At 38.5% G+C, this 24942-nt stretch overlaps 2 protein-coding genes across 2 annotated transcripts; both read right to left on the reverse strand.

Moving 5' to 3' along the window:
* Positions 1–3358: 3358 nt before the first annotated feature.
* Positions 3359–6482, reverse strand: LOC123038050. The gene is made up of 2 exons (XM_044461509.1): positions 3714–6482; positions 3359–3683 (listed from the first exon to the last, which is right to left on the reverse strand). Exons 1-2 carry the CDS (start codon positions 6453–6455, stop codon positions 3627–3629), a joined length of 2799 nt encoding a protein of 932 aa, XP_044317444.1. The 5' UTR covers positions 6456–6482; the 3' UTR covers positions 3359–3626.
* Positions 6483–6500: 18 nt separating this feature from the next.
* LOC123038060 lies at positions 6501–7130 on the reverse strand. The gene has a single exon (XM_044461519.1). The coding sequence runs from the start codon at positions 7128–7130 to the stop codon at positions 6501–6503; it is 630 nt and encodes a 209-aa protein (XP_044317454.1).
* Between the last annotated feature and the right edge of the window lie 17812 nt (positions 7131–24942).

Raw genomic sequence — 24942 nt, forward strand, 5'->3', positions numbered from 1 at the left:
TACATGAGATCACAAACGACACCGGAAGTTTTCTTCGCAAAAGCAGCCAGATCATCATTTGGCTCTTCAATTACCACCAACGGAATGTCTTACGCCAGTGCTTTAAGATCAGGCATAGCTTACATAGAGCCGAAAATTGATAACATCCAGCAGACCATGGGAAAGCCACAAAGTAACATAGAATCTATGATGATTACTTTGCAACATTCCTTCATGAAAACCACAATGCAAACCCTTATGCAAAACCAAAATATCTTGTTACAAATGCTTGCAGCTCAGCAGTCCAAATAAACCATGCCTAGCCTTCGAATAACTCTGTGGAACGCCAACGGTGTTTCACGGCATAAACCTGATATAAGTCAATTTCTGAACGAAAACCACATCAACGTTTTGTTGCTGGCAGAAACGCATCTCACCAGCAAATATAACTTTAAAATACGGGGATACACGTTCTACGGCACCGATCATCCAGATGGTAAAGCGCATGGCGGAACTGGCATCTTAATAAGAGACCGCGTCAAACACCACTTTCACCAACGGTTTGCAAAAAATCATCTACAAGCTACTTCGATAAAATTACAGTTGGGCAACTGCAACCTTGCCATTGCCGCTGTCTACTGCCCACCCCGCTTTACAGTCTCCGAAGACCAATTCATGGACTTCTACAATTCATTTGGTGAGCGATTCATAGCAGCAGGAGATTACAACGCCAAGCACACGCACTGGGGATCCCACCTTGTGACCGCCAAAGGAAGGCAATTATATAATGCACTCATTAAAAATTACAACAAACTGGACTACGTTTCACCAGACAGCCCTACATACTGGCCTACAGAATCTAGAAAACTACCTGATTCAATTGATTTTGCTGTGACAAAAAACATTTCTCGTAATCTAATATCAGCAAAATCGCTTTTGGATCTATCATCGGACCACTCACCTGTGCTAATAACTCTTCTTCAAAGCCCGGAATTAATCGAGCACCCTCGCAGGCTGACGTCGCATCGAACCAACTGGCTGCAGTTCAAAAAGTACGTAAGTTCCCACATTGAACTAACTCCACAGCTCAACATCAAGGAGGACATCGACTGCTGTGCCGATGCACTGGAGTCTATACTCGACGCAGCAGCCAAAGTCTAAACACTGCAAGGGTAGGATATGCACACACACCAACACAAAACTAACCTTGAAATCGAACAGCTTGTTCTGGAGAAAAGACGTTTGAGACGTGCTTGGCAAACCAGAAGATCGCCATCCTCTAAACAAAGTCTTAAGGAAGCTGGTCGCAGACTGACCAGGGCTCTAAGGCAAGAAGAAGTAAAAGCAAAACTTTCACCCACCAGCACTAAGCATCCCTTGTGGAGGGCCCACCCAAATCTAAGTGCGCCGGCCGAAACAGTAATTCCCATAAGAGACTCTTCAGGCAGCTGGGCCAGAAGCGACTAAGACAGAGCTTGTACATTTGCTTTACACCTTCGAAATGTTTTCCAGCCAAACCCTGCAACTAATTCATTCGCACTACCGTCGCCGTCAATTCGATTCGAATCTGAGGCGGAGCCAATTTCGTTTCAACCAAATGAAGTTGCCAAAGTAATCAGCGAGCAATTGAAACCAAAAAAGGCTCCAGGCGGTGATCAAATAACTCCCAAAATGTTAATCGAACTTCAGAACTGTGCAGTTGAGGTTATTTGTAAACTCTTTAACGGGATTACACGACTTGGCTATTTTCCAAAAAAATGGGAAACATCGGTAATCATAATGATCCCAAAGCCAGAAAAAGATCACACAATACCAGCTTTGCACAGACCGATAAGTTTACTCTCGTGTCTGTCAAAACTGCTCAAAAAATGCCTTTTGACGCGCATAATCCCATATCTGAAAGAGCACAACGTTATTCCAGCACACCAATTTGGCTTTCGAGAAAGCCATGGAACAATACAGCAAGTCAAAAGACTAACAACAGAAATACGGTCTGCATTCGAGCTTCGGGAATACTGCAGTGCGGTATTCCTCGACGTTGCACAGGCTTTCGACCGAGTCTGGCTTGATGGCCTTATGCATAAAATCAGAACGATCCTGCCGGGAAACACTCACAGGATACTTGAATCGTACCTTTACAACAGAGCCTTCGTCGTGAGATGCAACACTACAACATCCGACGACTACGCTATAGAGGCTGGAGTTCGCCAAGGTAGCGCCCTTGGTCCAACTCTATTTCTCCTCTACACCGCAGATATCCCCACGAACGAGCGGCTAACTACTTCTACATTCGCAGACGATACCGCGATCATAAGTCGGTCCAAATCCCCAATTAAGGCAACAGCACTACTAGCTGATCATCTCGTTGTAGTGGAGAGGTGGTTATCAGACTGGCGTATAAAAATAAATGCGCAAAAGTGTAAAAACATAACGTTACTCTTAACAGACAAACGTGTCCCCCGCTAACCCTGAATAACACGCCACTTCCACAAGCTGACGATGTAACGTACCTTGGCTTCCACGTAGACTGGAGACTTACATGGTGGAGACATATCGAAGCTTAGAAAGTTCACCTAAAACTAAAATCAAACAGTCTCCATTGGCTTATAAACGCGCGCTCCCCCCTCTGCCTGAACTTCAAGGTCCTGCTCTACAATTCAACGCTTAAGCCAGTCTGGACCTACGGCTCCCAATTGTGGGGAAACGCGATCAGCAGCAACATCGACATTATTCAGCGAGCATAATCAAAAATCCTGAGAACTATCACTGGGGCACCTTGGTATGTTCGGAACGAACATCCAACATCCACAGAGATCTTGGCATTCTACCCGTAAAAGATGAAATATCAAAACAAAAAGCGTCCTACCACACCAAGCTAACTTCTCATCCAAACCAGCTCGCCAGGGGCCCAGCCAGGGTTTCCAACCGGACCCGGTTACAACGCAATGACCTTCCAGCTCAGCCATAGTTATTAGAGCCCCTAAATCTCGCGCCAGTCACCTTGACTGTCAGATAGTTTTTTTTAATTTAAGATTCTATATACTTATTATTAGTCTCAATTCAGAGAAGATCCAATAAATAAAATGCTTATTTTTGATCTGAGCACCCATCAACACTTTAAAAGCATTTTTAGGTGCGAGACACCTTTTATAATGCTTACTAAATTTTCCCCTATCAACGGACATAAAACACAAATCACAAATAATTTTGTATTTTGATGCACTTGTATTACAAGGTGTTGGGTCAGTGAGCTTTTTCACTAACGCTAACCTTTGATGGTGCCCAATTAAAACAAAACCGCACAAGATTTCAATTAAATATGCACTAATTTTATTCTAAATGACACCAAGTCCTTAATTACAAAGTTTAATGTTTATGTTTAAGATTATTTGGTTGGGCAGGCAGACCGATTTGTCTGTGCCTTTTAACAGCGAAAGTATAAACGAAGAGAATGGGCAGGCGATCTGCGACCGTGCCTTCAGCGAGCGAGTACAAAATCGAAACTAAACTTAAGTAGATGCTTGCCGTGGACAAAGGGCCAGGCAGCGATCGGCGAAGGAATTCAAAAGGAGTAGCAATTACAGTAATTGAAAGAGATGCCACGCAGGGCAAATAGAAAAGGCAAAAACAAACATCGAGAATTCAATTTACGTTAAGATTAGAAACTTTAAGAATTTATTTAGGCTGCGGCATGACCGAACATTCTCCCCCGTTGGAAGACCAGGGCTTTCAACCAGATCTTGCTTCGGCAGGACGCACAACTTGCGGACAGCTCTTCGAGTGGTTCCAGTTGATGTTCGTATTACTGCCACACGAGCAACTCCATCAGATCCAGGCACCAATTCCATGACCCTGGCTAATGGCCATTTAAGAGGAGGCAAGTTCTCGTTTTGAACCAGGACGACATCGTTGACTTGTAGCGCAGGTTTGGGGATGCGCCACTTTGACCGTTGCTGCAACAGGGTCAGATACTCTTCACGCCACCGTGACCAGAAGATTTGTTGAAAATAAGCAATTCTCTGCCAGCGGTCCAAACGGTTGAAATTTAGCTTTGTGACGTCAGGCTCAGAGTACAACACCAGCGGAACTGTGCCAAGAAAGTGTGCAGGAGTTAGCACCTCAAGGTCTGCTGGATTCTCTGAAAGAGGTAGTAAAGGTCGTGAGTTGATAATTGCTGCAATGTGGCAAACGAGTGTACGCAATTCATCGAATGATAATAGAGATGGGCCAACCGAACGATAAAAATGAAATTTGGCCGTTTTTACTGCAGCCTCCCAGAGGCCTCCAAAGTGAGGCGAACGTGGGGGAATAAAACGCCACTCAATTGAATCTTCTAGGCAGAATTCCTCTATAGCTCGAATGTGTGGGCCAGACAGGAATAGATTCTTCAGCTCAGCCAGTTCGTTTTTAGCTCCAACGAAGTTCGTAGCATTATCTGACCATATCCGGGCAGGTTTGCCTCTGGTGAGAATAAACCGCTTCAATGCTCCCAAGAACGCTTGTGTTGAAAGATCCTGAACAAGCTCCAGGTGGATCGCTTTCGTCGCGAAACAGATGAAAACGCAGACGTACGTTTTCACAGGCACCTTGCTTCGAACTCCGGTTTTGTAGCAAAATGGCCCGCAGAAATCCAGACCAGTAACCATGAACGTTGATGTTGCATTTACACGATCCTTAGGTAGGTCAGCCATTAAATGCTGAGATAATTGTGGTTTAGCTCGGAAGCATATGACGCACTTGGACGTTGCAGATGATACTGTTTTTCGGCCACCTATCGGCCAAAATTGAAGACGCATGTTAGCGAGCAGCGCTCGCGGACCAGAATGCAAGTTTTTTCGATGCAAGTCCAGTATGATAGCACTTGTAACTGGATGCTGGCGTGGTAGTATGACAGGATGCTGCGCATTGTAATCCAAGGACGAATTTTGTAGTCTGCCACCAACTCGCATCAGCCCAAAGCTATCGATGAATGGAGAAAGTGAGGCCAACGGGCTGGATGATGTAATTTGTCGCTTAGAATGCAGCCTCCAGTAGTCATCAGCCAGGCTGCTCATTTGGATGCATCTGATAAGCATCTGAGTGCCCATTTTTACATCTTCGACATCGAGACCAGGACGTCTTATGCGGTGAACAAATTTGTATACGTATCCAAAAGTGTGGGGGATCTTTTGCCAAGAATTCACGAACTTGCATTTTGAAGATAGGTCCACTTCTTTAGCGACGCCGACCAAAATGCGCTTTCTGAGGTCGGGAAGAGTCTTCACTGGCATACAAGATTCAGGCCAACCGCGCTGATCCTTAAGAAGAAATTCTGGGCCTCTGAACCAAAGGGCAGATTCCAGAAGCTCGCTCGGGGAAGCACCTCTTGACAAGATGTCGGCTGGATTGCAGTCGGTCGGTACATAGCGCCAATTCATGCCACTGGATAGCTCTTGAATTAAAGATATTCGATTAGCAATAAAAACTTGAAAACGTGAAGGTTCATCGCTTATCCATGATAAAGCTACAGCAGAATCTGACCAGCAAAAAAACGGGCAATCGAAGAGCTTCATGTTGCGTACGTCCCGCATCAGTTGAGCCAGTAAGAAAGCAGCGCACAACTCTAATTTGGGAACAGTGAGAGTCTTCAAAGGTGCCACACGAGATTTTGAGCAAAATAGATGCACTTCTCGTTTGCCATCAGCTATTGAAACGAGATAGATACATCCTCCATATGCGTCGATGCTAGCGTCACAGAATCCGTGGATCTCAATAGCACCATTTGGATGCAGCGCACGTCGAGGAAACTTCATTTGCTGAGTATGACCCATGTCAGATGACAACTTCAGCCATGATGTGTTGAGTGCCTCAGGAAGGCTCTCGTCCCACTCCAACTTCTCTCTCCAGACCTGTTGCAGGAAGATCTTGGCCTTGGCAACCACAGGACCAATGAGGCCAAGCGGATCATACACGCGAGTAATTGTGGAAAGCACCAGCCGTTTACATGGCTTTGGAGAGACCTGTATGGGAGAAAAAGAAAAACGAAAGACATCCGCTGCAGGATCCCAAGCAAGACCCAGTGTCTTGGTAAAGTCGCTGCCATCGTCAAACTTCAGGAATGTTTCCTTTTCCGAGTCAGGAACTTTATCAAGGACATCGCGCTCGTTGGAACACCATTTCCTGAGCTTAAAGCCACCTCGTGCAAGCAAGTTTGTTGTTTGAGTCATGATTTCGAGGACTTCCTGTGTTGATTGGCCTCCTGTGATCAGATCATCAACGTAAAAGTCCCGCAAAATGATTTTAGAACCGATTGAAAATGTGCTCTTCTCATCATTCGCCAGTTGATGCATCGCGCGAACGGATGAAAAGGCTGCAGGCTTAGTTCCATAGGTCACGGTATCAAGCTTGAATACCTGCACCTCCTGGTCCGGTGAGTCACGCCAAAGAATACATTGAAGATAGCTATCGGGTTCAGCCACGCGAACACACCGATACATCTTGCAGATGTCACCAGTCAATGCAACAGGGAAAGTCCGAAACTGTTACAGCGTGTTGAACAGCTTCTGTTGAATTCGCTTCAGCGAATATCCACTTGACGTTTTGGCAGACCCATCAAAAACGACTCGCAATTTAGTCGTGGTGCTGTCTTCTTTGAAAATGCAGTGGTGGGGCAGAAAATATTTGCAAAGACTCAAGAAGTTTCTGGGCACGACCGACATGTGCTTCAAATGCAAATATTCACGAAAGAATGCCGAATATTGGACCTTGACTTCTGGCTTGCGCTCTAGCTTGCTCTCCAAATTGAGAAATCGACGATAAGCTTGATTGTACGATTCACCCAGTAATTCTAGAGTGTTCTTCGCAGGTAATCGTACGGAATATTCACCAGAGTCTAAACGACGAAAGTTGGTCTTGAAATGAGCTTCGCACTCCAGTTCTTCTTTGGTGGCTGTGACCACGCCTTCACCACAGCTCTCAACTTCCCAAAAGCGACGGACTAATTCATCCATATGAACTTCAATAGCAACCAATTCACGGTGCACAGCTTGGCCGTGTAATGCAGTTGCCTTGAGAGTAGAAGATCCACCTCCTGTAACGATCCAACCAAGCCTTGTTTTCTGCAACCCAGCAGCCAACTTAATCTGCCCTACAGACAATAGCTCGAAGAACATGCTTGCGCCAAATAAGGAGATCTATTCGCCGAGATCTATAGAAATCCGGATCGGCCAGCTGAATATTCGAGGGAATTTTCCAACCATCGGGCTTAACGGTCAAATTGGGTTGATTGCCGGTAATCGCTGGAGCAACAAGAGCAGATAGGCATGCGAAGTAATCAGAATTGTGCGACTTTAACTTAACGCAAACGGAAACTCCTTCAAAGTCAAATCGAGCATCTCCAAGTCCTGCAACTGATACGGTAGACTTCGTTTTATGCAACTGCAACTGGTGAGCGAGTCTGGAAGTCACAATGTGGACTTGAGATCCCGAGTCTAGCAGCGCACGGCATGGGATCCAAGCACCTGATCGACTTTGAACGCTTATGACTGCAGTTGCAAGAAAGACAATGTCAGAATCCACATTCTGAGCCAGCAAAGAGGTAGAAGGGCTTGAAGTAATTGCAATTGGCGTACTTTGTTCTGCAGCTGGAGCTCGCATAACCTGGGTCGAAGACTGAGTGCCAAGGTGCAAAAGGGTGTGATGCTTGGACCTGCAAGTTCGACAGCAGCCTGACTTACAATTGCGCATTTGATAACCCTTCTTTAAGCAATTAAGACAGAGCGCTAATTCCTTCACCTTTCGAATACGCTCTTGCACTGACAAATTGGCGAATTGACCACAGCTATAAATTGAATGGCCACTGTTGTCGCACACAACACATCCATTTTCTAAAGTGTTAGTGGCAATTAAAATGCTTTTGTTGCGGCTTCTTCCTGATTGTGAACTATATGAGTACGATGCTGCAGTATGCTCTACATTTTCCAATTTTTGACAACGCTTGGACAAAAATGTAGTAAATTGATCAATCGAAGGAATTTCATCAATAGCCGCAGATTCTTCCCAATTGGCCTGAGTTTTGCTATCTAATTTTTGGAGTAAAACATGAACCAGAATGCAATTTGAGATTTGCTCAGGCAAATGAGATCTTTTAACCGGCACAGAATGGAAATCCAGAGATGGCTCTGGCCTGAGCGTAGAACTTCGAAGTGCCGGACGTTGACGCTTACCCAATTCTCGATTTAGCATGATATGATGAGCTCTTCAAAATCATCGCGAACCTGGCTGCCGATTTCATTAAAATCCAGTTCCTCAAGACTGTCATGGACCTGGGCAAATGCAGCCTTATTCTCCTCTGAGAGCTTAACACGAAGCTCTTATTCTTCCTTACTCATCGCCTGGAGCTTCTCAACAGTCAAGGCCTTCTCAGAGGATTTCGCCTTAGAAAGCATTGATTCAGCCTTCAATTTGAGATGCTTCACTTCCTGAACTGAAGCAGCTAAAGTTGTTTCGGTTGACATTTTAATAAATTTATTTTATTATTTTCAGCTTTTATCACTCGCAAAATAATTAAATTCCACTGTCCAGTGCGTGCTGTACCAAAACTCTTGACCACCGGAAAACCAACGGAATGTATGTGCGTCTATTTGCACATAAACGGCAATATAGCGGTGGAAGGGAGTGCAACGAACTCACGAACAAAAACGTTTGTTCGCCGCTGTAAACGTTTCAAAGCGGGAACGAAGGCACAAAGAGGAAACCAAAATGTTTTCTATGAAGCGCGGGGCGGGTGCGATGTGAGTTTCTAGCGGTGTTTATGTATTACCGCTTGCGCTTGCATATGTACATAGAACTTGCAGGTTATGTATATGCGCGATCAATCAAACGAACGAAAATTAAATTATTTGTTTGGTTGCACTTTAGTTTTTATTGTTTTTAGATCACGTCGGGGTCACCAAAATGTTGGGTCAGTGAGCTTTTTCACTAACGCTAACCTTTGATGGTGCCCAATTAAAACAAAACCGCACAAGATTTCAATTAAATATGCACTAATTTTATTCTAAATGACACCAAGTCCTTAATTACAAAGTTTAATGTTTATGTTTAAGATTATTTGGTTGGGCAGGCAGACCGATTTGTCTGTGCCTTTTTACAGCGAAAGTATAAACGAAGAGAATGGGCAGGCGATCTGCGACCGTGCCTTCAGCGAGCAAATACAAAATCGAAACTAAACTTAAGTAGATGCTTGCCGTGGACAAAAGGCCAGGCAGCGATCGGCGAAGGAATTCAAAAGGAGTAGCAATTACAGTAATTGAAAGAGATGCCACGCAGGGCAAATAGAAAAAGCAAAAACAAACATCGAGAATTAAATTTACCTTAAGATTAGAAACTTTAAGAATTTATTTAGGCTGCGGCATGACCGAACACAAGGCATTGAACACTCCTCGTAATACGTTTTAAAGACCGAAAGATTAATAACTTTGATGCAAACATCACACTGAACTAAAGACATGGTTATAGTTTTTTTTTAGTTAGCAGCAAATATAAACAAAAAGAGAGTTTACAAAATCTGACCTTAGGAAGGTATAGACATCATCGGTTTTCTACGCTCAATTTTGTAAACTCTCTTTTCGTTTATATTTGCTGCTAAATAAAAAAAACTATAACAGAGTTTACAAAATTGAGCGTAGAAAACTGACGATGTCTATACCTTCCTAAGTACAGAATAACTAACTTTACACCTTATTCATACATTTGAATAATACATTTTTAACCTGTAGTATAGGAAGGGGATGGGGGATTGCATGCAAATTAAATTTATTAGTTGATTGATTTTTAAAAAAATAATTTATTTTATTATGGAATTCACTTTCACAAGTCACTTATATTTTAACATAGATTTTCGCGACCGATCGTGTCGTCTCCAAAAAAGAACTGCCCTTGGTTTGATAAGTTATTAATCATGAAACCTCGGCTTAAGAGAATCTTGCTGAAAAGAGATTAGGCAAAGTTAAGAGAGTAGGACAACAAAAATTTGGTTAGCAACTGGCTCGGACTAGATCGGACCCTAAGTGGAAAATTTGGAAGCTTTGTTTATGACTGGAGTCATTTGTTTACAGTAGCCCGGATGTGGTTCTCACAGAGCTCGGTTTGAGTGAGGGGAGATTCTGTTAACGAAGCTAGAATTTTCAGCTCTTGCTAAGATTGGAAAAGGTCAATTGTTTACAATAGCCCGAATGTGGCCGGTTTGAGTGAGGGGAGATTTTGCTAGCGAAGCTTAGATTTTTCAGCGATTGCTACGATTGAAAAGTAGTTTATAAAACTTATAAACTGAGAGTATTCATGGGTTGAATAACATGCATACAATATACATAGAATATTGTGTCTGTGTATGTCTTTGATATATCTATAAAGACAAGGTCGCCAAACACTTGTGATGGCGACTGAATTGTTGTACGTATATATATGTATATTTCTTTACTTGGGTGTGATCAAACCGCTAGAGATCAGATGGATGTGGGTATGTTCTAGAGATTTCATACCATTAATTAAATGACTTTACAACCTCAAGTCTCGGGTATGAATACAACTGCAGCTTAAAGTAGCTACAACTAATGCATTCGACCTATTTTATAGGTTTTAAAGAGGCATTTGCGCAAGCAATGGGCGGAACGTTTATTTGTTCTGTATCCCAGATTTCGGTCTACAAAAAAGACAAAGGCAGTGAATTCGTTTAAAAGACTTTTCTGATTTTTAATTTAGCTCCGTTCTCGCATCCACAGTCATCTCTAGAGTTGGGTGATAGGGATCCTCCGCGTGTTTAAGTGGTGATGTCCTTAATAGACAAACGCCTTCTGGATTTGAAAAAAACACAAGTTCAGTAAACCTCCTAAGGAGTTTTTAACATGGTTAAAAGTCATGCTGCGCTAAAAAAAGTAAAATATAAGAGTTTTCGTCTGGTGACCATGTCGAGTTATATTGAAATATTATATTATTCTGACAGTTTTTTGGAAATGGACTGGACTTTGATTTTCAAAGTGAACGGTCGTGTTTTTTTTTCTGCGCCCAATTTTGTTTTCGTTTAATCCCATCCCATGTATTAAAACGATTTTCATTTTCAGATCTTTAAATTTACATTTAAATTCCGTTCGCTTCGCGAGTGATCTTTGAATCTTTGTGCACTAATAACAATCAAAAATTGTTTTAATTTCGTAATTCTATTCTGTGTTTTCTTTTCTTGTAACCCCGTCGTTTCTCTTTTGTGCGTTGTTCGTCGTAAGTCGTAGTGCTGTTTTTAGTATTGCTTTTGCGTGCACTTAACCTAAATTACGCTCCCGTTCTCTCGTTTTCTTTGTTTTGAAAGTTCTAAGCGTGCAGTTTCTGCGCTCTTGCGGTACTAATAACTGCTCGCTTATAAATTTCAATTCGTTTTTTTGGTACAGTGGTTTCAATAGGTAAAATGAGTAGCAATAATTTAGTCTGCTTCTGCAAAAAATGCAGCCTCGTAATCAGGGCTGACCATTCTAATATGACTTGCTGGCTGTGTGAAAACATGGTGCACCCAAGTGTGCCGGTTTCACTGTCCGGACAAGTGATGACCCTTCAAAAGGGCCTAATTTTCAGTTATGTTGTTATGCTTGTGTTGAGGTTGCGGACGAGATGAAATCGTTCATGCGCCAAACTAAAGGCGGCCTGATGGGGTTTAGTTTTCGACGAGCTGATGATCTCCTCTCTGCGCTGGATTCGCAATTTAATAGTTGTAAGCTATTAGAAGAGTCCCCTAAGCGCAAAAAGGCCGCTGGTGGTAAGCAGCAAAAGGGGAACACTCCGAAACCGAAATTAAAAGAACAACAGAACATGCCGGCGGATCAGACGCCTACTGCAGCAAATCCTCAAATGTTGCTAAAAAAGATTCTGTATCCGAACAATCCGTAACCAGGGACTTCGAAGAATTCCGATTAGTGGTTTCACAATTAGTGGATCCTCAAAATGTAGCTTCACCAGCATAAGGGACTACTGAGTCCGGACAACCGGCTCAAGTTGGTTTTGCAGAAACAATGTCTGCTCCACCAAAATCCCTTTCAGTGGTTCAACTAAAGAAACAAATTTTCGTTTCTCGGCTTTCCCCTAATCAAACATCTTCTGATGTATTGTCTTATATACAAGACAAAACTAAACCCGATTGTAATTGTGTAAAGGTGGAAAAGTTAAGGTTTTCTTATGCTAGAGACATTTCATCTTTCAAGATAACTTTCCCTAACGAGCTTTTTGTAGCCATATGCTCGGGCTACTTTTGGACGGATAATATGGTTGTAAAATAGTTCGAGGCTAAGATAAAGAAGAAGGGGCCCGTGGGAGTCAAACTTCCTAGTCGAGGCCAAGCCAGTGTACCCATTTCCAAAAACCAACTTCTCACCTCCTTTTTTCCTATCAGAAAGCAAGAGGCTTGCGTAGCAAGCTCATTAAATTGTATTCTGAAAGCCTTTCCTTTGCATCTCATATTTTTGTTTTTACAGAAACCTGGTTAAAGCCGGAGATCTTTAGCTCCGAAGTTTTTCCAGGTAAGTACACAATATACAGGTATGACCGTCCCTCTAGACGAGGAGGTGGAGTTTTAATTGGAGTTGATTCAAACTTCCCGTCAGAGGCGTTATTTTTATGGAATTTTATTTGTGTAAAGTTATCACTACCTGGTAACTCAATATACATAACTTGCTCATATATTCTGAACATTCTGATTATTCAAATCACCTCTCCGTTATTAAGTCGGTTGCAAAAAAGCTTTCCGATAGGGATCAGTTGGTGGTTCTAGGTGATTTTAATATACCTGGAGTTACCTGGTCCACTGAGGATGGATCGAATGTCTTACTACCTAAGGCACAGCATGATTTTATTGACGGCCTGCTTGACATATCCTTATCTCAAGTAAACCATGTTCGAAATTCATTAGGTCGCCTACTTGATTTGTGTTTTGTATCAAATCCTGAAGGTGTGTTTCTGTCCAGAGTAGCACCACTCACGCAACCGGAAGATCCATATCACCCTACCATTGAACTTACATTTGCCACGGGTTTTCGCAAGGCAGACTTTCTGAGGCTAAATAATTTTATTTCTGGCTTTAATTGATCTGATCTTTACTTATGCAATAATATGTCCGATGCAGTTAATGTTTTTTACACTGCAATGAACTCATTTTTTAATTCCTGTGTTCCGTGGTACTATCCGTCAATTTCCAATAAATCACCTTGGTTTAGCAAAGAGTTGACACACTTTAAAAATGTAAAGTCCAGACTTTTTAGGAAATATAAAAATACCGGTTCTCAATCTGTTTTAACTAGATATTTAAGTGCTCGGTCAAGATTTACCGTGCTTAATGCTCAGTGTTATAATAGTTACTTAAACTGTTGTTAGGTCCAGTTCTCTCAAGACCCGAAACAGTTTTATAATTTCGTTAACACCAACCGTAAATCTAATTCAAAAACTTGACAGCAACCACAGATCAGGCAATAGCCGATTTATTTGCCCAATTTTTTCAAACGACATACTCTACTTAAGATTTTTCATCACAGCTTTATTCTTACACCATGTCCAAGTCAAACCTCATATTCTGTCCCACTTTGACAGAAAGTTCTCTTCTTTTGGATCTTCTTCGTATTAAGCCTGTTTATTCGCCAGGGCCCGATGGTATTCCTGGGTGCGTGCTTAGGTATTGCGTTAAGGCCCTGTGCAAACGTATTCACAAGTTGTTTACCTTATTTCTAGAAACTTCCCAATTCCCAAATATTTGAAAGGAATCATTTGTTATTCCTCTTTTCAAAAAAGGTAACAAGTTAATAGCCAGTAACTACAGAGGTATTTCTAAGTTGTCAGCTATTCCTAAGCTTTTTGAAAAAATCATTACTTCTCATTTGCAGCACCTTTGTAGATCAATCATTTCTCCATGTCAACACGGATTTATTAAACGTAGATCCACAATCACAAACCTTCTAGAGCTTACTACATTTGTTATAAAGGGCTTCAATAGTAGTTTTCAAACAGACGTCATTTACACTGACTTTAGTAAAGCATTTGACTCTGTAAATCACTTACTTCTAGTTCAAAAACTTGACTTGTTAGGTTTTCCAGTTGATCTTCTTAGATGGATCTCAAGTTATCTGAATGGCAGGTCACAAAGGGTCCTTTTTAAAAATTAAATTTTTACATTATTTGTTAACGATCTTCCATCAATTAGAAGTCAGTTTCGCGTACTTATGTACGCAGATGATGTTAAGTTATGCCTGCAGTATAAGTACATTTCCTGCCATTTAGACTTAAAATACGATCTAGATAATTTTAAAAACTGGGCCGATATAATTTACTAAATTTAAACGGTACCAAGTGCAAGCTGATGACTTTTTATCGGGTCAATCCGATATACGCGACTTACACATTAAGTTGCAGCTCTTTGGATAGAATAACTCTTGTAAACGATCTGGGCGTTCCCTTGGGCCCTAAATTAAACTTTCGTCCATGGTTAATAAAGCCAGAGGAGTGCTTGGATTTATTAAAAGGCAGTCAAAAGAATTCGATGATCCGATAGTCCGTCCGATTCTGGAATATGGGTCTCCCGTCTGGCGTCCACAATACGGAATACATATTGGTCGTATTAAATCAGTACAAAACAACTTTCTTCTTTTTGTTTTACGGCGCCTAATCTGGGATGCAAATCTTAACTTACCTTCTTATTCTAGTAGACTTCTGTTGATTAATTTACCCTCCCTAGCCAACCGTAGAACGATGCTTGATACTTTCTTTATTTATAACCTTGTACATGGCGATATTGACTGCCCCAACTTAATAAGTCGGCTAAACTTTTCTGTGCTAAGTAGATTAACTAGAAATTATATTCCCCTAATTTTAAATCATTGTAGATCTAACTATGCCTTGCATGAGCCTTTCAGAGTATTATGTTCTGACTATAATAGACTTTTTCCTATAATCTCAAATCTTGACTCTCTGCCGCTCCTAAAACGAGTAATACTAGCTTCATTGGCACAAGATTGATCTTAGAATTACTTTTTTCTCCGGACCTTATTTTCTTATCTCGCGTCTATCCTCTCGCGAATCGTGTCGTACGATAAACGGCTGCGTCCCTCCGTCGGTTGGGCGGGTAAGTGAACCGTGGGACTCCGCGCGAAAAAAAAAAAAAATAACGGAAAGGTGATGAGCGTAAATTGGGAACTCAGATGATATGAACAAGTAATATATATGAAACTACCGGGAAAGTATAATTTTATACCTATGAATTCGATGTCATTGAATTCTTCGAAAGTTAGTAATTCAGTCGATAGCAATCAAGACTCCAACTCCCCGTCTGGACTGACGATCAAGCCTAAAAATTGTGTACTTATCTGGGAAATTTTCGGAGCTAAGAATATCCGGCCTTAGCCAAGTTTCTGTACATACAATACTATTATATGTAAAGGAAAAACTATCCGAGTACAATTTAGTCAGCTTATCAAGTAAGCCTCTTGAATTCTGATAAGAAAGAAGAGTAGCTACAACTAATGCATTCAACCTATTTTATGGGTTTTAAAATGGGACTTGAGCTTTCATCGTTTAAATACTTTTATTTCGGGCTATGACCTGTCCGAACTTTATTCATGCACTAACATGGCTAAGGGCGTTTATTTCTTTTGTATTGCATTGAACTCTTTCTTTTACCTGTGTGTTCCGTGCAAGAGTTCAAATAAACCTCCATGGTTTAATAAGGAAAGTGAAATTGTGTGGTGGAAAATAAAAATGCATAACTAATATCATCCACTCATTGTAAACTAATTTTGGGGGGTTCCCCTGTTCGCCAAACAGTCCGCCGCTATCGCGCTGTCCGCTGTCCAACATATAGGAACTAACCTACGCACAGTTAATACCAAGCCAAAGGAAATTAAAGCGAGACAAAATGGCAACATTAAATATAAAATATGGTATTTGGCAATAGCAAATCTACCAGGTAGGATTGCTCGCAGGGTTCCTTTGATTCGATCGGCAAATTTACAGATGAGGAACAAATTTGCATTAGATCGTAGAACCTGTTGATGACCGGGGGATGAGAAAAAAGTGCGTAATATCCTCTAGAGGGACGAAACCAAAAAAAAAAATCATTTGGAAAAGATTTGGAAGGACTGTTCGTCGTCCGAAATGCAAAAAATTTGATCCCAAGTACACATATAAAACTGTGAAACTGTGCCTAATGGCACGGGCCTGCTTTTCATGGCATGGTTTTGGTCCGATTCATCGTATTGACGGAATAATGGACAGATTCGAGTACAAATATCTATTGGAGACTGTGATGCTACCATATGCCCAGGACAATATACCATTTTTATGGAAGTTTCAGCAGGATAATGACCCGAAGCACGCCTCTCGAGTAGTAGTAGTAGTAGTAGTAGTCTTGCAAAATAACGGCGGATATACCGATTATTAGCTCCCAGATACTTAGTTCAATATATAAAAAGACCAAACATAGTGAAATATAAATTTAATTTAAACATTTATCATTGTACACCTATTATTGTGTCCAGACAAAATCCGCCAATTTTGAAAAGAAAATATTTAATTTAGTGTTATATAAAAGGATTTGTGAATCAGTTTTTACATTTTTCTTAAAGACAATTAATATAAGTTATGAAAAAAAATTGATTTGTTGAGACTAGAGAAGATATGAACTAGAAACAGAAAGTTAAAAAAGAAAAAAAACACACCTATTATTTTGTCCATGAGTGTAAATAGAAAAATTTATATATTTGCACCAGACCAAAAAAAAATCAAATCAAAACAAATAAAAAGAAAAAATAAAAATATATACTTTTTAGACATCGTTTTTATTAAGGAGCACGCCTCTCGAGTTGTAAAGGATTGGTTCCGAGGACAAAATGTGGATGTTCTTGAGTGGCCAAGTCAATCCCCGTACCTCAATCCCATCAAATATCTTTGCGGTGAACTCAAAAGAGACGTCGGAAACACTTTTTGTCAAAAAAAAAAATAAACTTTGGGATAATGTCCAAAAAGCAGGGTACAACATTCCAAGACGAATAGTGAAAGTCTTGCAGAATAACGGCGGATATACCGGTTATTAGCTCCCAGATACTTAGTTCAATATATTAAAAGACCAAACATAGTGAAATATTAATTTAATTCAAACATTTATCTTTGAAAAAAAATTATTTGTTGAGTTCAGAAAAGATATGAATTAGAAATAGAAAGTTAAAAAAGGAAAAAAACACACCTATTACTTTGTCCATGGGTGTAAGTATGACATTACAATGGTCATACTAATTAGTAAAAATGGTTGATTTGAAAATATAAGAATATAAAATGTCAATAAAAAATGTAACAAAATTTGATAAAAATTATAAAATTGTAGTTAAAAGTAAAATACGAAATATGAATTGGAAATGTGGTTGTAAAGTTCCTTCTTCTTTTTTTTTTGTACCAGTATGGTTGATCAGGCCATACGAGATAACAAAGTATTTATACAGGAAAAATTTTAAGCCTATCTCTTGAACAACTTCTTTTCTATTTTTATCGCTCATTACTACTATGTTTTCATTTTCTTTTATTTCTACCACTTTGTAAGGGCCTAAATATTTGTTATCTAATTTATGACCGGTTTCATTTCTCAATAAAACTTGGTCTCCTATCTCTAACTTAAAATCCATAGTGTTTTGGTCGTAATTCGATTTTTCTTTTTGCTTATTTTTATCTATCATAATTCTTGCTCTTTTGTAAGCATTTTCTAGTCTACAATTTGCTTCTTTAGTATAATCATCTATGTTATATAAAGGGTCTATTCTATCTGTTGAATTAAAAGATTTACTTAAATTTGAATGTTTGCTAAAAACTAATTCATTGGGGCAATAGTTGTATGTCATAGAAGGTGTTGTATTGAAGCAATAGACGAAGTATTGTAGCCATATGTCCCAATCTGTTTTATCAACGGATATATCGAATGTATTCGTTAAGTGTTCGGTGACTACGTTCTATTGTTCCTGGTCTGGTGGTGATGCTTTGTAGATGTTATGTTTTTTATACCTAGTTATTTACATAAATCTTCAATTATTGAATTTTTATATTCAGTTCCCATGTCCGATATGAACGTCTTCATTGAACCGTACTTTAGAATACAATTTTCAAATATAGTTTTAGCTACTGATTTTGCTTGGTATTGGTATGTCAATTAAATATTTTGTTAAGTCGCTTATCAAAGTTACTGCGTACTCATTGCCCTGATCCGATTTTGGTAATCGACCTATTGTATCAAAAATTACTCTGTCAAATGCAATAGTTTGAGTCTCTGTTAAAGTTAATGGAGTTTTAGTATGTTTAGTTATTTTGGATTGTTTGGATTGACCATAGAAAAGAGGAATGTTAATGGTCTATGGTCTGTTCTAACTAGGAAATGTCGCCCATAAACGAAAGGTCTAAAATGGTTAATTGCCCAATGTATGGCTAATAGTTCTTGTTCCGTTGTGTTATTATTGGATTCTCCTTTAGTAAGTGATCTCGATGCGTAAGATACAGGAAGCTGTAGGCCATTATGTTCTTGTGTAAGGACTGCTCCGCAAGCTTGTTTACTTGCGTCCGTGATAATGCAAAATTCTTTAGAAAAATCGGGGTAATGAAGTAATGTTAGACTCATTAATTTTTTCTTTAAGTAATCAAAAGCATTTTGGTACTCTGGTGTCCATTCAAATTTAACATCTTTTTTGCATAATTTAGTTGCGTGACGGGAATAATCTGCGATGTTTTTAATGAATCGACGATAATAATTGTAAAATGCAATAAATCTTCGAGCGCTATCAGCGTCCGTAGGGACTTGGTATTTTTCAATGACTTCATATTTTTGGTCATCTGGCATTATAAGGCAAGAAAGGTCACTTCATTTATGAAAAATGAGCAATTCTCCGTATGTAGTTTAAGATTATTTTTTAGCAAAGGTCAAAGACGTTTGTTAAGTTTTTCAGCATATGATTTTATGAACATCCTATAACTATTAGGTGGTCCATGTAGAGGAATGCCTGGGATGGCTCCAAAAAATATGCGATTGTCATCATACGCTGAAAAGAATTTGCGGCTATTTTCAAACCATAAGGTAAGGTAAAACGATAAGAGCCATTGCTCGTTGAAAATTAAGTTATATTTCTGGATGATTCGTCAATTTGGTGGAATCCGGACATAAGATCTAAACAAGAGAAATATTTTGCTCGGCCCAATTAATCGAGTATATCATCGATTTTAGGTAGTGGAAATCTATCTGCTAAAAGATTTTTATTAATTTGACGAAAATCAATTACTAAACGCGATCTTTTCTACTTTGAGTCAGGTAATGATTTTTTTTGGAACAAGTAACAGAGGGCTATTATATTCTGATATTGAAGGTTTACGATTTTATCTTTTATAAGTTTGTCCACTTCCTTAGTAATTTTCTATAGTTTTTTTTATACACGTATTCATCATCTTTTACTCTTAATTTTTGCTTGTAGAAATTATTAGTAGATATCGATTCGGTTTCAAGACCGAATAGGTCACTATATTTTGAACAAAGATTTGTTAAGACATTTTAATATTGATTCGGAAAATTTTGTTTTAGTTTATTAATGATTTTAATACCCTTACAGAGGGTATTATAATTTCAGTAAAAAGTTTCCAACGCAGTGTTTTTGTATGGTTGTTCCCTGAACATTTCGGTTTTGCGAAAGACATTTGTAGGAATTGTCGAAATTTGTTCTTATTTCTTTTAATTTATCAGAAATAGTTTTCCAATCCATTAGGATTTAATTTAGAATAATTTTAAATATTATTACATTGCCAAGCAATGAATTTTTATCAATGACAGAAAAAACCTTACAGTTTTCTATTGTTGATAATACTATAGCTTTTTGCGTATTATTGCAATGTATTAATGGGGAATTACTTAGATTGAATTTCACCGTACACTGAGATGGGTTTCCTATGTTTTTCGAGGATAGATTTACTCTATAATTCCCTTTCCCGTGTTTTTTCTATACATCTGTTTGTAACCATAATAAAAAACAGATTTGTAAATGTATAGATTTTTTTTATTAGTCTTTTTTAGGCTTGTGTCTGCCGGGCATTTCTTCTTAAGCACTGGAAACAATTTCTCTTTCGGAGGAGATTTTTTGTCAACAGTTTCCCCGATGATTCCAATATTTTTGTAACATTGTTCTTGACTTTTGTTTACCTTAGTGCTTACAAATTTTTTTAGGGAGTCAAGCTCTGCGTGAAGTTCACATGCTTATTCCCATGATGGCTTATCAATAGCTATTAATTCTTGTCGAAGGGCGGCTATTCGAAAAAGTCGTTTGCTCTGCTAATATAACGTTTTTTAATTATTTTATTATGTTTAACATATATGAATTGAGCAACGCTGCTAATTGTCAAGATCAAAAGTAGTATCCACATTGACTTAATAGCATCCATATGGTCAACTACTTGAACATTATTGCCAACAACTGGGTGTCGTCTGAGCCGAACCAACCCATTGTAATTTTAATCTTGCATCGGGGGAAAAAGAAGGAGAAAATACTAATTTTGTTATTAAAATTTTTTATACCCTTGCAGAGGGTATTATAATTTTGGTCAAAAGTGTGCAACGCAGTGAAGGAGACATCTCCGACCCTATAAAGTATATATATTCTTGATCAGGATCACCTCCTGAGTTGATATAGCCATGTCCGTCTGTCCGTCTGTCCGTCTGTCTGTCCGTCTGTCTGTCCGTCTGTCTGTTTCTACGCGAACTAGTCTCTCAGTTTTAAAGATATCGAATTGAAACTTTGCACACACCCTTCTTTCCTTTGCACGCAGTATATAAGTCGGAACGGCCGGGATCGGCCGACTATATCCTATAGCTGCCATATAACTGAACGATCGGAAATGCCATAACTTTGGTGTTTGTTAAGTTAGGAAGTTGGGATTTTCTATGGGTTTTGTATTTGGCTAATCAATCCGACATGCCGAGTTTCATAAGGATCGGCCGACTATATCCTATAGCTTCCATATAACTGATTGATCGGAAATGCCATAACTTTGGTGTTTGTAAAGTTAGAATGTTGGGATTTTCTATGGGTTTTATATTTGGCTAATCAATCCGAAATGCCGAATTTCATAAGGATCGGCCGACTATATCCTATAGCTGCCATACAACTGATTGATCGGAAATGCCACAACTTTGGTGTTTGTAAAGTTAGGAAGTTGGCATTTTCTATGGGTGTTATATTTGGCCAGCCAATCCGACCTACCAAATTTCATAAGGATCGGCCGACTATATCCTATAGCTGCCATATAACTGAACGATTGGAAATGTCATAACTTAGGTGTTTTTAAAGTTAGGAAGTTGGGATTTTTTATGAGTATTAAGAATGCATCATATGAATAATTTTGGAGAATATAATTTACAGAGTATTCTGCAAGGGTATATCAACTTCGGCTCCGCCCGAAGTTAGCTTTCCTTTCTTGTTTTAAAATGTTAAAGTTTTAGCTTTTTATACCCTTGCAGAGGGTATTATAATTTTGGTCAAAATTGTGCAACGCAGTGAAGGAGACATCTCCGACCCTATAAAGTATATATATTCTTGATCAGGATCAACTCCTGAGTTGATATAGCCATGTCCGTCTGTCCGTCTGTCTGTTTCTACGCAAACTAGTCTCTCAGTTTTAAAGCTATCGTTCTATTGTTCCTAATGTCTGGTGGTGATGCTTTGTAGATGTTATGTTTTTTATACCTAGTTATTTACATAAATCTTCAATTATTGAATTTTTATATTCAGTTCCCATGTCCGATATGAACGTCTTCATTGAACCGTACTTTAGAATACAATTTTCAAATATAGTTTTAGCTACTGATTTTGCTTGGTATTGGTATGTCAATTAAATATTTTGTTAAGTCGCATATCAAAGTTACTGCGTACTCATTGCCCTGATCCGATTTTGGTAATCGACCTATTGTATCAAAAATTACTCTGTCAAATGCAATAGTTTGAGTCTCTGTTAAAGTTAATGGAGTTTTAGTATGTTTAGTTATTTTGGATTGTTTGGATTGACCATAGAAAAGAGGAATGTTAATGGTCTATGGTCTGTTCTAACTAGGAAATGTCGCCCATAAACGAAAGGTCTAAAATGGTTAATTGCCCAATGTATGGCTAATAGTTCTTGTTCCGTTGTGTTATTATTGGGTTCTCCTTTAGTAAGTGATCTCGATGCGTAAGATACAGGAAGCTGTAGGCCATTATGTTCTTGTGTAAGGACTGCTCCGCAAGCTTGTTTACTTGCGTCCGTGATAATGCAAAATTCTTTAGAAAAATCGGGGTAATGAAGTAATGTTAGACTCATTAATTTTTTCTTTAAGTAATCAAAAGCATTTTGGTACTCTGGTGTCCATTCAAATTTAACATCTTTTTTGCATAATTTAGTTGCGTGACGGGAATAATCTGCGATGTTTTTAATGAATCGACGATAATAATTGTAAAATGCAATAAATCTTCGAGCGCTATCAGCGTCCGTAGGGACTTGGTATTTTTCAATGACTTCATATTTTTGGTCATCTGGCATTATAAGGCAAGAAAGGTCACTTCATTTATGAAAAATGAGCAATTCTCCGTATGTAGTTTAAGATTATTTTTTAGCAAAGGTCAAAGACGTTTGTTAAGTTTTTCAGCATATGATTTTATGAACATCCTATAACTATTAGGTGGTCCATGTAGAGGAATGCCTGGGATGGCTCCAAAAAATATGCGATTGTCATCATACGCTGAAAAGAATTTGCGGCTATTTTCAAACCATAAGGTAAGGTAAAACGATAAGAGCCATTGCTCGTTGAAAATTAAGTTATATTTCTGGATGATTCGTCAATTTGGTGGAATCCGGACATAAGATCTAAACAAGAGAAATATTTTGCTCGGCCCAATTAATCGAGTATATCATCGATTTTAGGTAGTGGAAATCTATCTGCTAAAAGATTTTTATTAATTTGACGAAAATCAATTACTAAACGCGATCTTTTCTACTTTGAGTCAGGTAATGATTTTTTTGGAACAAGTAACAGAGGGCTATTATATTCTGATATTGAAGGTTTACGATTTTATCTTTTATAAGTTTGTCCACTTCCTTAGTAATTTTCTATAGTTTTTTTTATACACGTATTCATCATCTTTTACTCTTAATTTTTGCTTGTAGAAATTATTAGTAGATATCGATTCGGTTTCAAGACCGAATAGGTCACTATATTTTGAACAAAGATTTGTTAAGACATTTTAATATTGATTCGGAAAATTTTGTTTTAGTTTATTAATGATTTTAATACCCTTACAGAGGGTATTATAATTTCAGTAAAAAGTTGGCATTTTCTATGGGTGTTATATTTGGCCAGCCAATCCGACCTACCAAATTTCATAAGGATCGGCCGACTATATCCTATAGCTGCCATATAACTGAACGATTGGAAATGTCATAACTTAGGTGTTTTTAAAGTTAGGAAGTTGGGATTTTTTATGAGTATTAAGAATGCATCATATGAATAATTTTGGAGAATATAATTTACAGAGTATTCTGCAAGGGTATATCAACTTCGGCTCCCGTAGTTAGCTTTCCTTTCTTGTTTTTTTTAATTTTTATGTTCTGGTTACTGATTTTACATTTTTTTTACCGTGCTGGTACCGGGCACCGGGTGGTGCCGGTGCTGGTCCTCGCACTGGCTATTCTCATTAGATGATTTTTTCGTACTTATTATTTTTTATTATTAATTTTATTGTTTTGTAACAGTGCTATTATTTTTTTTTTTTTTGATTATTTTATATATATTTTCTGTTCCGGTGCATTACTTTTTGCCTTTTACTTTGGACTATTTAACATAAATCCATGTCACGGTCGCCATGTTATGATGACATTAATGTTTCACAGTTTTTTATTTATTAATAAAACGCACTGGTTATATTTTATATATTAATATATGTTTATTCAATTACTGGTTTAGTTCACAGTTGTCTCTAGACTGCTAGCCTATATTCTTGGCTTAGCTTAGCTCTATGCTGCACAGTCGGCGCTGTCGTTCAAGCCGGCAGCGACGCAACAGCCTTATATGTTAGCTTATGTTTATCTCTGAGAGCGGTGCCCAGAGAGAGGGAATGGAATGTTATGTGCATACATGGATATATTTGTTGCAGTCGCCAAGCTTTGGGAATAAGCTGGCGCGACTTATCACTCGCTGAAGGCGTGTGTGGTCAAATTTAATTACGTTTGCACTTGAAGAGTGCCGATGGACTGAACTCCTCGAGTTCAATGATTAATAATAAAACCTCGGCTTAAGAGATTTATCTCAAAAAATTGATAAAGAGAATGACTCAAGAGAGTCGGAAAATAGGATGATGCAATTTACCAATTAAATTTTAAATCTAAATTTGGCCGAAAATTGGTGTTTACATTAGCGGACTTTAGGGATCGCTTTGGAAATCTTTTGTTTGCGTTAGCGGACTCGGGATCGCTTTGGGGCTCCGATGTTTACAATATTTTTTTATTTTATGGTTATAATTTTGCTTTATGGTTTGATTTCTATATGAATTTGCCATGGTTTGAATATTAAAAATTTTCTGTATTTGATTATAACCATATTAATTAAATATACAACAGTAAATATGATTAATATTAACGTAACTGGTATTTGAGTTTGTTTAATTAGAATAAAAGGATTTAGTATGTTAATATTATCAAATGAGAGTTCCGAATCATTGGATATAATATATTTGGATAGTAAAAAATCTGTATATTTTCGAGCGGTGATGTATTCCAATATCTTATTGTCTACATGGGTGTAAGATATATTATTAATTTTAGAGGTGCCATTAAAGGTTATTAAATATGACCCATTTAAATAAGTGTCATTAACTATATTTTGTCCATTTACAAAAATGGCTCCATCTTGGATTACATCTATATTTT

The sequence above is a fragment of the Drosophila rhopaloa genome, unplaced genomic scaffold (genome assembly GCF_018152115.1).
Source record: "Drosophila rhopaloa isolate 14029-0021.01 unplaced genomic scaffold, ASM1815211v1 contig_4, whole genome shotgun sequence".
NCBI classification, from domain to species: domain Eukaryota; kingdom Metazoa; phylum Arthropoda; class Insecta; order Diptera; family Drosophilidae; genus Drosophila; species Drosophila rhopaloa.

Bases quoted from the DNA above. Each gene is read 5' to 3' on its own strand.
- LOC123038050 (XM_044461509.1), bottom strand. From the start codon at position 6,455: ATGTATCGGTGTGTTCGCGTGGCTGAACCCGATAGCTATCTTCAATGT. The intron at 3,684-3,713 runs GTTGAAAGCCCT...CCAACGGGGGAG, and splicing joins TCCTGCCGAAGCAAGATCTG to AATGTTCGGTCATGCCGCAG.
- LOC123038060 (XM_044461519.1), bottom strand. From the start codon at position 7,130: ATGTTCTTCGAGCTATTGTCTGTAGGGCAGATTAAGTTGGCTGCTGGG.